A 15,051-nucleotide genomic window follows, 5' to 3' on the forward strand; every position below is an offset into this window, starting at 1 on the left:
TGAGTTTCTTGGGGGCTGCTTTGTTACTGTTGAATAAATTATCACAGGAGTAAAGGGTTATCAAAACTACACCACCTACTTCTTTGGATCACCTTCTTTATTGTAAACATACAGTAGCAGCAACAATTTAAGATAAACCTCTTAAAATAAAAAATAAAAACTCAACCTTCTGCCTACACAGTTCTCCCTTTGAGACTGAAATTAAAGAATGGCAGATACTAGGCACATCACTTAACACATTGCTGGAAGGCATTCCTGGATGCCGTTGTGAAAAGGAGTGTAGACACACCAATGTGAAACAGCATAGCTTCAGTTGTGTAACCCATGGTAGGCTCTACAGCTAGTCAACCTGAGACCATATACACTTCTTGAGTGTCCATTTCCCTCCTCAGCCTAGCTGAAACTTGACTAACGGTTTTGGTCTATATGGTGCTGAGAGTGGAAGGACATAATCATCCCTGGGGACTTAAAGCATCAAAAAACAATAGCTATGTTTTGAGGGAAAGGCCATGATAGCCTCCAAATGCAGCAAAATGATGGTTTCAGAAGAAGCTGTATAGATCACACACATCTCCTCCCTCCTCTTCTACCTGTCATTTAAATAATCATTAAATACCTGATTTTTAATATATCACCAGGATGAATTAATGCTTTCACATTTCTCATTGCTCTAAGACCATCAGTTCATGTATGTTATCATAGTTTCATAGTACAGTTTTTGAGATGAGGATCTCCATGGCCTCTTTTGTATGTTACTTAGACTACAGACAGATGTCCTCTTCTGGATCCAGCTGGAACAGCTTAAGATGTTACAGCACTTTACCCCTCCCCTCACTTCTGCTAACAAAGCAACTTAAGTTTGAGTGCTCCCTAACCCACTGCAGGTCCAATCAAGTGAGTTAGCACATAGCTCCTATTTAAACTGTTTGAACTATCTCAGCTGATTCTGCTTGAGACATCTCGGAGAGCCACCAGGGTAGTAATCAATGCTCGAGGGACCCTGATAAACAGCTTGAGAAGACGAGGGCAGGGCACAAATGTTTCAAATGTCTGCAGCTGTTTGTAAATTGTCTATATAGAGCCTGTAGGCTGTATGTGAGCTGTGCTGATGCCTTTGCTTCCCAATGAAGTGCTTTCTTCAGCTATAACAGCTATTGATTTCTTAAAAAACAACAAAAAAGTGAAGTTAAGAATTATAAGAAAGTTTACAGTGATGTACCCTTATGGTATATGAGCAGATATTCTCTGAGCCCAGCACAGCATATTGTGCAACAGCATGGGAGAGGAGAAATTTTGGCCAGGAAAGTCAAAGCATATTCTTTCTTTTATCTGTTGGATGCTAAAGCAGTGCCTTTCATGTGTAGTTTTGATTTGACTGGCCTGAAGAGGTGGGGAGAAAACACTTTCTATCAAGCTTCAATACCCAGTTCTGGAGCCTACTTATTAGTCTGAGTGTTCGCTGTTTTAGTCCACAGATGAGGGACCCCTTCCAACAAACAATCGGGCTGCCTTCCACCACACTGTATCTTCCAAAATCTCCAAGGGGGACAGAGTGAACAAATGTGTTGAACAAGTGTGCTCAGTTTGCTATAGATACCTGAACTACTCCCTCCCCAGGCCTATGCACAGTGTACAGCCATCATACCAACGTTGGGTAGGAGGGCCAGTCTCATTAATTTCCTTATACAGGCCCTCAGTCTGCATGAGCTCCTGGTGTAGCAATGTGGAGCTGGGAGAGGGTGATTGAAAACTACACCCTCACAGGAAATGCTTGTTCTCATGGTTCATGCTTGGGCCCAGGCATCTAGAGGATCTATTTCTGGCATTACCATGCACTTGTGGTATGACCAGGGCTGAGTCACATATGCGACATCATTACCCTGTATGTAAATTAGCTATCAACAACTTTGCAGGTGATGTTTGTTGCAGCTCTTTTTTCTTCTTCTTTTTTTTGGTAAGTTGTCTAGAGTGTGCCAATATGTTGTGTTCTGGGCCTGCTTACAGCCAACTGGGAGGATGTGTGGGTTCCTGCGTGGCCACCTGTGCCCAGGGAAGCACAGCTTTGTATTTTTTTACAACTGTGGTTCAATGTTGGTGTTTTTTCCAGGGGCAAAACCCAACTTCACTGAAACACAAACCGTGAGGCAAGTCTGGCTCTCAAGGGCAGCGGCATCTGCAGTGCTTGCTGGGGGGTGGCGAACCCTTTCTTCCCCTTCATGTGCATTATACCCTTTGAGGTCATACATGGCTTCAAAAGTTTTAAGGTGATGAAATCCATCCTGACCAATGCGGCCCCTTGCTAGGGTCAGGCCTGGCTGCCAGGTCTGAGGTAGTGGCTAGGATGAAGGAGCTTAGATACAGTAAGGCGAGTACAATACCAAACCTAGCACAAGGCTGCGGCCCTGCTGACACACAGGGTCCCCAACAAGCATCTCCACCCGCCTTCAGAACCCAAAACTGCGAGCCGAGGCCGCCCACAACCCTCCCCCAGGACCCACAGCTCCGCGATGCCCGCACCTAAGATGGCGGCTCGAGGGCGGACAGCGACAGGCGCGTCAGGTGGCGGCGGCGGGCGGTGCATGCGTGCTGGGGGTGGCGCTGACAGGCGGCTGCATGGTGCCTGTCGCCGCTCCGCCTCTCCGGTACTGAGGCCGCTTTGGGGGAGCCGGCGGCCACCTGCATGGTGGCGTAGGGCCCGGGTTGCCGGCTCCCCAGCATGGCGAGCTACTTGCCCCCCTGCGTGATAGACGGAGGCACCGGGTGAGTGAGGGGAAGCTGGGGACCGGCGCTGCGAGTCCGCTTTCTGGGGAGCGGGGGGTTGTCTCCACTGTGCCGGCGCCCCTCATCCGCCTCCCGCTCCCGGCGAGGGCCCTCAGCGGGGAATCCCTTCCTCTCTCGCGGGTCCGGGCTCCTGCCGTGGCCCGGTCCCCTCTCGGCCTGTCGCCGCTGTGGTGGAGAGTATTCCTTTCCTCCGGACCATCCACCGCCGGGCCGGCTGTTGCTGCCTATCGCCGTCCACCGAGGACCCTACTCCTTCTCTTCCTCCCCGCTGGGAGCTTGAAGCAGAGCAGTCCAGTAGTGTCCTAGCCGTGTGCCCCGGACAGGCTGTGTGCCCCTGGGGATGGTGTGTTTTTGCGTGCCCTTATTTCCTCTTGGGTCCAATTTTTGTTCATGTTTTCTGACTTAAAACTATTGCCTGATTACAATATTAAAATTTGGGATGGTTTATTTCAAAAGACTGGCCGGAGAGAGGACACGTGTTTGCTTTGCCTGGGAGCTATGAACCGGCACTGACTGTGGTCCAGAGGCAGGTGAGGGTTGTGCTTGCTGGGTTGTGGCATCTCCTTCCCACATAGGATCTGGACTGCGGTGGCCTTGCAGAATTGCATCTGACTGCCTCTAGACGGCATGTACATCTTCTTGAACCTTTCCAGCTATTTTCTCTGGCCAGCAGTGAGATAGAAGTTGTCCTAAATTAGCAGTATATAGAAGCTGTCTGTCCTAAACTAGTAGTATTTCTTGGTTACTAGGTCATCCCTTCTTCACCTTTGCAAAACCAGTGTGAGATTTATTCTACGTTTAGTTGAACGAAAAGTTTTGTAACTCAAGTCTTTGAGCACAAAAATGAATCTAAATTGCAGAGGCTTTGCTCAGGAAGGTGACCCATTCCTCATCTGCTAGACTAGTTCTGTTGTGCCTCAGGAGTGGGAGGTGTCAGAGTGGACTGTAATGAAGGTGATACTGAATATGTGGTATGCTTTTGCTAATATCTTTCCTTCGGCCCAACAGTTAAGGACATCTCTGAGTAGGAGAGAAAAACACTGGTCCATGAGTTAATGATAAAGCCAGAAACTTTACTTGTCAGACTCTGCCTAGATGTCACCGATTCTGTTAATTTATTGAATAATAGGTTCTCCTCTGCAGGGAATTTGCAGCACTATTTTAATTTCTTTAATGTTTTGGAAGTTACCTTTAAGGTTTCCAAAACTTAAACCATCTTTAAAAAAAAAAAACAGCCAAAACCAAAGCAACCAAACAAAGAAATATTCAACCCTGAAGGTAACCAGAGGAAGCACTTTCCAATGATGTGGTGTCACACTGCCTTAGTCTGAAAAAAAGTGTTTCATATTTTGAATTATGTCTGTATTACACTATCACAAAACTTTTAGAAGTGTCTTGTGCTGTTTATACCTTAACTTACCAGAAATCAGTTCTGTCCCCTCGCTGAGGAATACTGGGGTACACAGCTGAAAACTTTGGGAGTCTAACAGAGAGTGTATTCCACCTTGCATGTGATTCTGCCTGAGCATTAGATCTTTTGTGGTGGTTTCCCAGGTTCAATTTGTTGCTGAAGATATTTTAAATATCAGTCCTCCACAGAACTGTTGCTGTCACAGGAATATTACTTGACAGTTTTGAAGAGTTTTTCAAGGAAAATGGGAGCTCTAGGTGGATCGTTTTAAAAGGCAACAGTATAAACTGCAAAGTTGAGAAAGTGCAGTAAATGCAATGTCTCTTTTGCAGGAGAACTACTTTGCTCTCAGTTTGTGGAGCAATTCCAGTGTGCACTAGCAGTTGATATTACTGACCAACAGTTGTACAAAATAAACAAGGACAGAAAATTACTTACGATATCCTTTCAGAAAAAGAATAAGTAGAATTCTAAAAATCTGTTCAGTGCTTGTATGGGTAAAACTGATAGACTTTGTGTGTGTGTGGGCTTTTCAGAATGGGTTTGGATAGTCCCCAAATGATGTGAGTTTGCTTTTCCGTGCCTTCAAATGGTGTTTGCGCTCATAGGACTTGTGCTTGACTTTGCCTCAGGGCACTCAAATGTGTAAGACTTTTCAGCAATGGGATTATTGAATTTGAAATAAGTTATCTTGCAGAATCAGGAAGAACTGAATCTTAACCAAAGCAGCCAGAAGTAACTTGACTCATTGGTACGCACAGTCTGGAATTTTCCTCTGTGGGCTGAAAACCTTGTTATTGTTAGAATGAATCTACTTGGGGTTATAAACTTCAAACAATTCATTCAAATTATTCATGAAAGGGCTTTCAGATTAAAAAACTTGAAAGAGCACAGTGTTGAGGAAAAGGTACATACAGATGTGCACTGCGGAACACTGTGTATATAAAATACGCTTTTCTATTTACATCTCTGGTACCTAATGAGGTATTTTGTCCAGGCACTAACCCCTCTTCTTTTTGTGTGAGGGTTTTTGCTGTTGTTTTGTGTGTAAGGAGCTTAGCTTAATTTACTGTTGTTAGCAGCTATAGGCCTTAGTCCTCTAAAATGCTGTAATTTCTCAAAAAAAAGCAACAAGTGTACAGAAAATAGGTACAGACCTTCAGTGAGAAGCTTATCACCATGACAGGACTGGATAACCATTTCTCTGTTGGATGGGTGACTTGAACTTCCTTTGTCGTATTGTTAACTATTCACAGATTTTGCAGAAAGTGCTAAAAATTTGCTATCACCTTTTCTCTTAGTATTTGCAAGTGACTTGTCCTACTTCAGTTTTGATGCAGTACACGTACATTTTCTTTGCATGAGGTTTTCCTCGTGATCAGTTTACACATAGCTATCAGTCTTTTCTTGGAGAAGGGCATGCTATTTTTAGTTCCTTAGGACTACCAGGCCTTTTTGATGTTCATGTTTTAAGTAGACTTAAACTTCATAAGTAGTTTTATTAACTGACAGTTAGCTGTGGGACGTCAGAATGATAGTAGATGGGTGTGTGAAACAAAGGTGTATTAAAATATTTCCTCTTCAGTGTGTGTATTTGCAGTCACTGAGGAGCACTTCCATTTTGGGTGTGTTTTATTGAAGCCACTCTGTTTTTCTTTACTAAAAGAAAAAATGCCTTGTCAATGTCTTACTGACGAGTTTAGAAGTAAAAATCTTGATTTCTGGGAGAAGTGAGATGGACTCTTCTTAAAACTTGAAATGTAAGGCCTTTATTTGTTGTTATTGCTGGACTATTAAAGATAGCTGGAACCTCAGAATGTGTTAAGTTCTCCACTTACTATATTTCTGATACTTGGCTAAAGCAACACAATTAGCATTACCTCTGCTCTTTAAATGTGAGACTTGTGAATAGGCATTACTGTAATTGCTGTTCTGGGTCTAAGAAGCCTCTGTTAATTAACTGTTGTTTATAATCACAAGCTTCAATCCTGTGAACTCCTAGGCTCTCTCAAAAAGCAATGACTCTTATGTATAGTTTATTCTTACAGTGGCTTGTGGTTCCCTTCAGTAAATTGTGCAGATATTGAGATTTTTTTTATTTTGGTGTTTCCTCATTCATCCTTTCTTTCTTCATTCCTGTTCCTTCATCACATCTTCCTTTATTTCAAAAGTGCCTTTCCACATCTTTGTGAAGAACTTGTGTTGCGAGTGTCTCAGGCATATTTGTAATAATGACAATAAGGTCTGTTTATGGCAGTGTGGCATCACAGGTGTTCTGACAGTACTAACTGTTAGACTCTTTAACTGTTCATGAAAGTGACCTCTTTACAGAGCTTATATTTTGCTTGTTTACAGGTCTTTCTCAAAGTTTTGGCTGTTTCCAGTCACTTCATAACTATCTTTTTGGAGGTTTTTTTAATGAATGTAGCACATTGTTTTAAACATCTGGACCAAAAAAGCAATAGAAATTGAGAAAATATTAAAATGCACTCATCTTGGCTTTGGTCTTTTGTGTAGTTGTCCAAAGTAAAATTGGATGTCTTGTATTTTGAGATGGATAAAGCAACTGAATGTACAGTTTTAAGTGCCTAAGTCATGTTGTTCTCATGCTTTAGTAAGAATTTTCCAAAATACGTATCTCTGCTCTTTAAAGTGGTTGAGCATCTTCTTGGAAGTTTGGCCCGTTTGTATATCTTTGCAGTCATTTTTCTGTGTAAGTTTTCCTGTCTTGCAATGGTAGGACCTCAGAAGAGAACAGGGTTAGGGTGACCTTTCCTTGTGCAAAAGCTGGTGAAACTGATTTATGTACTTACTAATCACCTGGGAAAACTGGTATGTAGGACACAGCACTATTTTTAGAAACTACTTGTTTTGACGATACCTAATTTCCAGTAATTTTTGTTTTTTTTAAAAAAAGTGCCCCCAAATCCCCTTTCATGAAAGTCTATTGAATCAGTTTTGTACTAATCTTTAATGCAGCCTACAATATGCTATATTGTGGGAACTTTCCAGTAGACTCCTATCTCACTGGCAATAAATCTGCTACCTTTAATGAAATTAAATTGGAATACTGATTATCTATGAATTCCCTACAGCTATCTCTGTAATTTACAGATCTTGAGATGTTGCATTACCATTAGTCTGATAGGCTGTCACCCATGAGGAAGAAAACCATGTTTTAGATGCTTAAATACTCATTGGAGAAGGGACTGGAGACCAAGTAGACTGTTTAAGTCCAGAGCCTTTCAAGTCAATGAATATTTAAATATCTTGTATAAAAGGGAACAATCTCGGTAGGAGATCCAAGAAGTGGGTCACCCAAACACTTTGATAGACTCTTGGGTATGGCTCTGGAAGGAGAAATGTGTTTGGGACCTGCTGGGCAGAAGAAAAATCTGGGACCAAGTCTGCCATGTCCTGAGTGAGTAGGCTACTTGATAAGAAACAGCAGCACAACTGCATCATCTCTTTTCCTTCTCTTTCTTCATGGTTTTGAGAGTAGTTTGACTTTCCCTTCTATTTGGTTTTGTCAAAACACCTGAAATACAGCTTTTTATTCAAATCTCTCTTCTCTTTTTCTTTGAACAGCTGTTTTTTTTTTTTACACTTCCTTGCTTCAACATTGAGCTGAGAATTTAGTTATTCTCATAGTTGTAATATTAATCCTTCATGGATTAATGGTATGCTAAAGAAGTCTTTCCAGGTGTTATCTTCAGTGAGATGTATTCTTTGAAGACATATTTTTCATTCATATTGAGAAATAAACTTTTCCTATAGCTTTAACTGGGGTTCATTCACCTAGTGAAAAAACAAATCTGTTAAAATACTTTGATTTTTCCGTTACTTTGTGAATAAGTTTGGCTTTTGATAGCTTCATAAGTTTTTCTAGTAGGGGAATCTAATCCCTACTTGAGAGGAAAGGTAAAATCATGAGTGGATGTGAGCTTAGTAGGTGTAGAGGGAGAAAAGATAGCAAACTGAACTCTCCTCTTGCTCAGATTTTAGTTGAAGAAACAAGTTCTGGTTATATTGCCTTTTAATTTTATAAATACATGTGTACACAAATTTATATAGAAGTTGTATAAAAAAGTATCTATGCATGTTCACATGCAGAGATATATGGCTGTAGATGTATATATTGACTTTGTTTTTTGTCACTGCATCTTGAAGGGATGTTTTTGTGAAGTTTCTGCCTGATTGCCGTTTCTCAGTCTTAGAACTAGGTCTTTTGAATCCAAAACTGGTTTCCTTACTCCTCACTATGTACATTTGAGGAGGACTCATTTCAGAGAGACAAATGAAGGAGAAGTATCATGTAAAACTTCTTGAATCCCAGTGCAACTCCTGTTGTTGCTTATGTTTTAACAATATGCCCTAGGGCAGACTTCATTTTAAACTGTGAAGAAACTGTGCAATAATGATAAAAAAAAGAATTTTTACCAGTAATGGCCTTCTTTGCAAATCAATAATGATTATATTTTTTTGAGAGCCAGAGAAAGTATGCATAAACATTTTGGGTTAGACTGAAAACAGATGCTCACATAGTGATGATTAAAAATACAACAAACCCTTGACCCCAGACACAGTCCTTGTCTTTTTAGCCTTGAGGAAAATGGCGTTTTAACAGACTTCAAATAGCTTTGAAGAATTGTTGAAAATATATTTAAATTCCAAGGTCATTGCTAATTTGGTTTTGATTTTATTCCTTTATCTAAGAAAACTGACTCTTAATTAGTATTTTTATATCAAATAGTCCATAAAGGAAAACTTGCTATTTAAGCCATTAGTGAAGAAGCAACTCTCTGCTTTACTGATGGCATAATATTGTTTGCAGATATTGAGAGTGGGATGTAGACAAAAGACCCTAAATTCAATTTATGACCTAGATTGTCATTGGTCTCATTTAAGAATGTCTCAACGCAAGGTTTTAATGATAAAAATGGGTGTGAATAATGCTCATTTCCCTCAAATCATGATATTATCTAGGTGAACCTGCTTCTGCAGGGGGCTTGGACTAGATGATCTCTGAAGGTCCCTTCCAACCCCTACCATTCTAGGATTCAATGATTATTGTACTTCTTGTCCAGTCTAGTGGCAGTATTAGAGAAAGATTTCAACCTCTGCAACCATTTAATTAATTTTGTTGGGTTTTTCATGGTTTTTTTGTGTTTTTTTTTTTTCATATTCTGGTGTGGTTTGATGATGTTCTCTCCCCCAGGAATTAGAGCTGTTCTTCATAGTCTGGGATGTTAATGATCTCTAGTTGTGGAAGATGTCAACTAGCTTGCAGCCAGTATGGCCATCCGGAGATTTTAGGATTTTGTGAAAATTCCTTTTTTTTTTTTCTTTTGATCCTTATTAAAATAGATAATTGTATGTGTACTGAAAGAGACAGACAATGCTTCATACCATCTGCTGTCCATTTCTGAAAACATTTTATCCATGCATGCTTATTTTGGTGTCCGATGTATATATTACCACACACAGATACTGTACCTGTGACCAACTGGATGGTTTGTGCAATGCGTGAAAGGCAATTGTATTGGGATTGCAGCTAGAGTTCCAAACTGTGAGTTGTACTTAGGACACACAATTTGTTTTTCCCGTATTTGACAATATTAAACACACGTACAAAGTCTAATGACATCTTTTGTCATGGTAGCTATGTGAAAGGTAAGATCTGCTACCTACCAGAATTAGTAAGCTGAAGGTGTCTGAAAAATAAATAACATGTAAAATATTTACCACTTGTGAGTTTTCTTCTCAGCAGGATTACATTTGAAAGCATAAACCAGAAAATGTAGATGTGGTATGTGATTGTTTAGCCTTCATTTTATGAAGTGTAGTCAATTTAAAGTAATTTTTTTCTTTTTTTTACCTCTAAGTGCATCTAATGACCTTGTGATCTTCCTTTTTCTAGGTACACGAAGCTTGGCTATGCAGGAAATACAGAACCTCAGTTCATTATCCCATCATGTGAGTAATTTTTTTGTCCCTCCAAATTCTAATATACACTGCCATCACTGAGCACTTTCAAGAGTAAATGATGTGCTTTCCAATCCCCAACTCAGTCTTCATAGTCTCGTGTCCATCTAGGCAGTGACATTCATTGCCTTAGCATCTTTGGCTAGAGTGTAGCTAAACAGAACTCCTTGTTTGCAGTTAGCTAGGGCTGTTGCTCATTAAATCAGCTCTTGGTTGCTATGACAAAGATGAAGAGAACTCCAGTCCAATTTCCTTTATGTCTCCATTATTTTTCTGCCAGGACTCTTGAGTAGACAGAATGCAATTTACCTCCTGTCTACCTGACACCATGGTTACTGCCTGGATAATCTGGGGAAGGCTTCCAATCAAATTAAGTACGAAAGTGCAGGTGGTGTCTGCCCTATTTACATTGTCTGGGAGTGTAGACAGTTTAATATTCAAAAAAGTTGTTCCTATTAGAAAACGTTCTTTCTAGGTATGTGTTTACCAATTAAAGTGGCTTTGCCCATTTAACATGCTTTTTGGTGAGCAGATTTACTCAATGTTTTTTGCATGTTGAACTTGTTTAAAATGTTATACTTTTCTGGTATTCTTGATTTTCATTGTCTCAATAGTTTCTATCAAATGCTGTATGTATTTATAAATAGTGACAGTGACTATTTCTGTCTATATTGGCACCTGTTATCTCTCATGGTTATCTCTACTTGCACTACCTTTTGCTTTTTGCAATCTTTGTCAATTTACTACTTCGTTATTCATTTGAACTTCCTTCGAGCTACTCACAGTAGAAGGTATAAAGATAAGAAAATAATAAAGGTAATTGGGAGGTAAAGAGTTGGAGGGGAAGATGCATTTTACCAGATGTAGCTGCAGTATTGGTTATAGTCTTACTATTGTTAAGTATTGTAAACAAAATTCACACCTAAACCACTGGTAAAGACTTAGATGTTTTATGTTAAACAAGTGGGATAGCAGGAGGTTTTTTGTGAATTTGTTATAAATCCTGTTTTATATAACTATCAACTTGTTGCAACTTATGTGTTTCAAAAATAATTATTTGCTTGTCAGTAATTTTTGGTGCTAATAGTATTTGTCACAATCGCAGATGATGCCTGTCTACTCTGTATTTTCTACTGTGTGTTATTTAGATCCTGATTATGACCTATTTAAATAAATTTATATATAAATAAGTTTGTTTTAAGACTAATTAATTTCATTTTATTTATAGCTTGCCCCAGATTTGTGGCTTTGCTGTCTCATCTTCTTACAGCCATCATTTAATAATTTTAGTGATAGTTGCAGCCTACTAATGAGAAGCATAAATGTCTCCAAAGATTTCTCTGTAGCACTGCAAGTTGATTTCTCCCTTCTCCTCTTGCTCCTAACCAACTGGGATAGTGACTCCAGTACTTGTTTCTGAAGTACATAGTTTATTGTCTTCTCCTTCTGTGCACTTTCCAGAAACTATGCTTTCTGTATTCTGATATTTATTTCTAGAAAATATTCATGAAGTAAATCAATATCAATATCAATTACTTGGTATTTAGCTGTTTTAATTTTGTTTTGATTTGTTTTTGGTTTTATTTTAAGGTATTGCAATCCGAGAATCAGCCAAAGTAGGTGACCAGGCTCAGAGGAGGGTAATGAAGGGTGTTGATGATCTGGACTTTTTCATAGGAGATGAAGCCATAGATAAACCTACCTATGCTACCAAGGTAAGCATTGAGTTTTTCAAGTAGCCTTTCCAAAGTTTCACAATTTTATTCTATAATGTTCTAGGATTTTTTGACAGCTGTTTAAAACACATATGCTTTTTTGTGAAGCATTTTTGGTGCTTTTTAAGAGAGGAATGATTTGGTTCATGACTTTACCTTTTAATAAATGTCTGTTTTAGTAGCACTGTCCTGTGTGATTGGTGCTTGAGCCCTTGTGTAAACATCCATTGATACAGTGCAGCTGTTCATTTTTTTTTCAGAATTACTAGCTACTAAAATAGTCATAAACACTGAATCTTTAAAGTTGTACTAAAAGTGAAACTTCTTAACATGGCATGTGAACTGGGGAATGTGTTGGATACTTTTGCTTCAGGGAATGTCACAGTTCTTTTGTGGAGGGCTGCCTTCAATGCAGCTTTTCTGTGAATCATACTTTCCATACCCTAGTGAAGGACTTCTTGTACTTACAAAATGTTACTGGCTTATGAATTAAGTGGAAAAAATAATATTTTATACATCCTGCTGTATTACTTAAATGTCAACTGTATTCTTAACATTGAACAAAATGTAAACATCATCCTTGCCAGAATTCTTGTTGAAAAATATATAGCCTATGTGGTCTTTATTTCTTTTTATAGGTTGGAAGGCATATTGAAGCCAAGTATGATTCTCAACTTGATAAATTTTATGCAAAAAGAGATTAAAACACTGTGCTACAGTAGAGCAATAGCAGTATTAGTAATAGAGTCTGGATTCTGGCTTCTAGAATCACAATTCAAAGTACTTGGGGAAAAACTTCAAAAAAAGTGCCTCTAAATTGAAATTAGAATGGGGAGTTTCATTAGATAACCGTGAGATGAGATGTTTTCATTTTTGCAGAAGCTGTAGAAGGTATGACTGTTTGGGGACTTAGACTGTTCCTCTTTCTGGGTTTGATTACCCTTGGCTGGTCTAGAGTGTGTTGACAAGTTTTCTTGCTTCAGTGGCCTATACGACATGGTATTGTTGAAGACTGGGACCTCATGGAAAGATTCATGGAGCAAGTAATTTTTAAATACCTTCGAGCTGAACCTGAGGATCACTATTTTTTAATGGTGAGCTAATGAGACTGGGTAAGAAAATATTTTTATAAGAGGAAAACTAATGTTCCAAGCACAAGTAACTTCGTTGGGGATTTTTTCCTCTCTTTTATGTCTTCAGCATTTTTTTTTTTTTCCAGACAGAGCCTCCACTGAACACACCAGAAAACAGAGAGTATCTTGCAGAAATCATGTTCGAATCATTTAACATACCGGGACTTTACATTGCTGTTCAGGTGAACAAAGTGAATATATACTTGTAAAGTACAGTATAGCTGCAGTATGCATAGTCTTCTGTATGCACAGATCTAAGATGTTTGTAACAGTATTTTCTGAGATTGTAAATGAAAATGTAAAACTCTTCCTGCTCCTAAATAGAAACTCTTTCTCATGTAGGCAGTGTTGGCCTTAGCTGCTTCTTGGACGTCACGGCAGGTTGGAGAACGTACTTTGACTGGAATTGTCATCGATAGTGGTGATGGAGTGACCCATGTAATTCCTGTGGTATGTAGCAAGGTGCAGTTTGAAGTTATACATGGAGCAGTATAGGGTTCATTTACTATAGATTTACATAACAAGTGTCAAAGGAAACTTTATTTAAAAATTTTTAGTGTTGCTTGGGAATTTTTTCATTCCTTATGGTTATTTTGAAAAGTATATGTTATATGAACTTACTTATGCAGTTAATTTAACTTGCAGACTGTGAGAAGATTATGGTAAGGCTTGTCAGGCCATCTCTTAAAGACTGTTTCTGTGTAAAACCTCATCTTCCGTTACTACCATGCCTCAGTTCTGTTCAGCGTTAATACTTATCACAGCTTTGAGTCTCCTGCATGCTGTCAACATATTACAAGAAGTGTCCTAACCTTATTTATGTCCTGCATTTTAGTTACTTTATACAACTGATAACTTGTGCTTTTTGTATGATTTTATTGTATTACAGAAGTTAGTGAACTCTGCTTGAGTGGAAACAACTGCAAGCTTGTCAGATATGTGATCAATTTCATACAGCTTAATTATATTCAGATGTTAAAAATATAGAATTATCTGTGAATACTGACATCTAATGATGTCATTTCACATTTTTTTTTAAGCATGTAGTATACTTGAATGATCAGTTATTTTAGAAATGAAAAATTGGTTCCCTTTAACTTCATCCTGCGTTTTGATGTTAACTTGGTAGTCTGTTTTTTCATATGGCAAATGATGGGGAAAAAACAGATTTTACTGTATGAAACTCTGAAAAGTGTAAAAAAAAGGCAAGGGAAGAAATAATATTGGCCAAGCAATACCAGGGTTTTCAGGAAATACATCCTGAAAAAAATTTTGCCAGATACATTCTTGTTTTTATTGTGCTTATCATTAGATACTTCTTAGTTTGAAATTCTCAGACGAGAAAAATCAATAAATGTTATACTTTTGCCCAGAGGGTGGAGATCAGTGGCACAGAATCGAATTGGAGGCCTGTGGCCAGTGGGGTTGCACAGGGATCGATTCTGGGGCCAGTCTTGTTCAATATCTTCATCAGCAACCTGGATGAGGGGACAGAGTGAACCCTCAGCAAGTTCCCTGATGATACCAAACTGGGAGGACTGGCTGATTCCCCAGAAGGCTGTGCTGCCATTTGGTGGGATCTCGAATGACTTGAGAGTTGGGCAGAAAGGAACCTTGTGAGATTCAACAAGGACAAATGCAGAGTCCTGCACTTGGGGAGGAACAACCCCATGTACCAGTACAGGCTGTACTGGATTGACCTGCTGGAGAGCAGCTCTGCAGAGAGAGATCTGGGAGTGCTGGTTGATAATAAACTAACCATGAGCCAGCAGTATGCCTTTGTAGCCAAGAAGGCCAATGGCATCCTGGGATGCATTAAGAAGAGTGTGGCCAGCATGTCAAGGGAGTTTCTCCTTCCCCTCTGCTCTGCCCTGATGAGGCTTCATCTGGAGTATTGTGTCCAGTTCTACGCTCCTCAGCTCAAGAGAGTTAGAGAACTTCTGAAGAGAGTCCAGCCAGGGCCATCATGATGATCAGGGGAATAGAGCATCTTTCTTTTGAGGAAAGACTGTGGGATCTGGGACTG

The 15,051-nt window shown here is 39.4% G+C and overlaps 1 protein-coding gene across 3 annotated transcripts in view; it reads left to right on the top strand.

Annotated features, from left to right (window-relative positions):
• The first annotated feature begins 2,617 nt into the window (after window positions 1-2,617).
• Window positions 2,618-15,051, top strand: part of ACTR3B (actin related protein 3B) — a 28,515-nt gene continuing 16,081 nt past the window's right edge. Inside the window, exons 1-6 of one of the 3 annotated variants that reach the window (XM_010200262.2) lie at window positions 2,618-2,760; window positions 10,113-10,168; window positions 11,768-11,892; window positions 12,876-12,986; window positions 13,112-13,207; window positions 13,368-13,475. In XM_010200262.2, the coding sequence (XP_010198564.2) occupies window positions 2,717-2,760; window positions 10,113-10,168; window positions 11,768-11,892; window positions 12,876-12,986; window positions 13,112-13,207; window positions 13,368-13,475 (540 nt within the window). In that variant the 5' untranslated portion in view covers window positions 2,618-2,716. Of the gene's footprint in view, window positions 2,761-3,235; window positions 3,312-10,112; window positions 10,169-11,767; window positions 11,893-12,875; window positions 12,987-13,111; window positions 13,208-13,367; window positions 13,476-15,051 lie in introns of those variants that run through there. The other 2 variants (XM_061996549.1, XM_061996550.1) reach the window with 2 other exon arrangements.

Source organism: Colius striatus, chromosome 5, assembly GCF_028858725.1.
Source record: "Colius striatus isolate bColStr4 chromosome 5, bColStr4.1.hap1, whole genome shotgun sequence".
NCBI classification, from domain to species: Eukaryota; Metazoa; Chordata; class Aves; order Coliiformes; family Coliidae; genus Colius; species Colius striatus.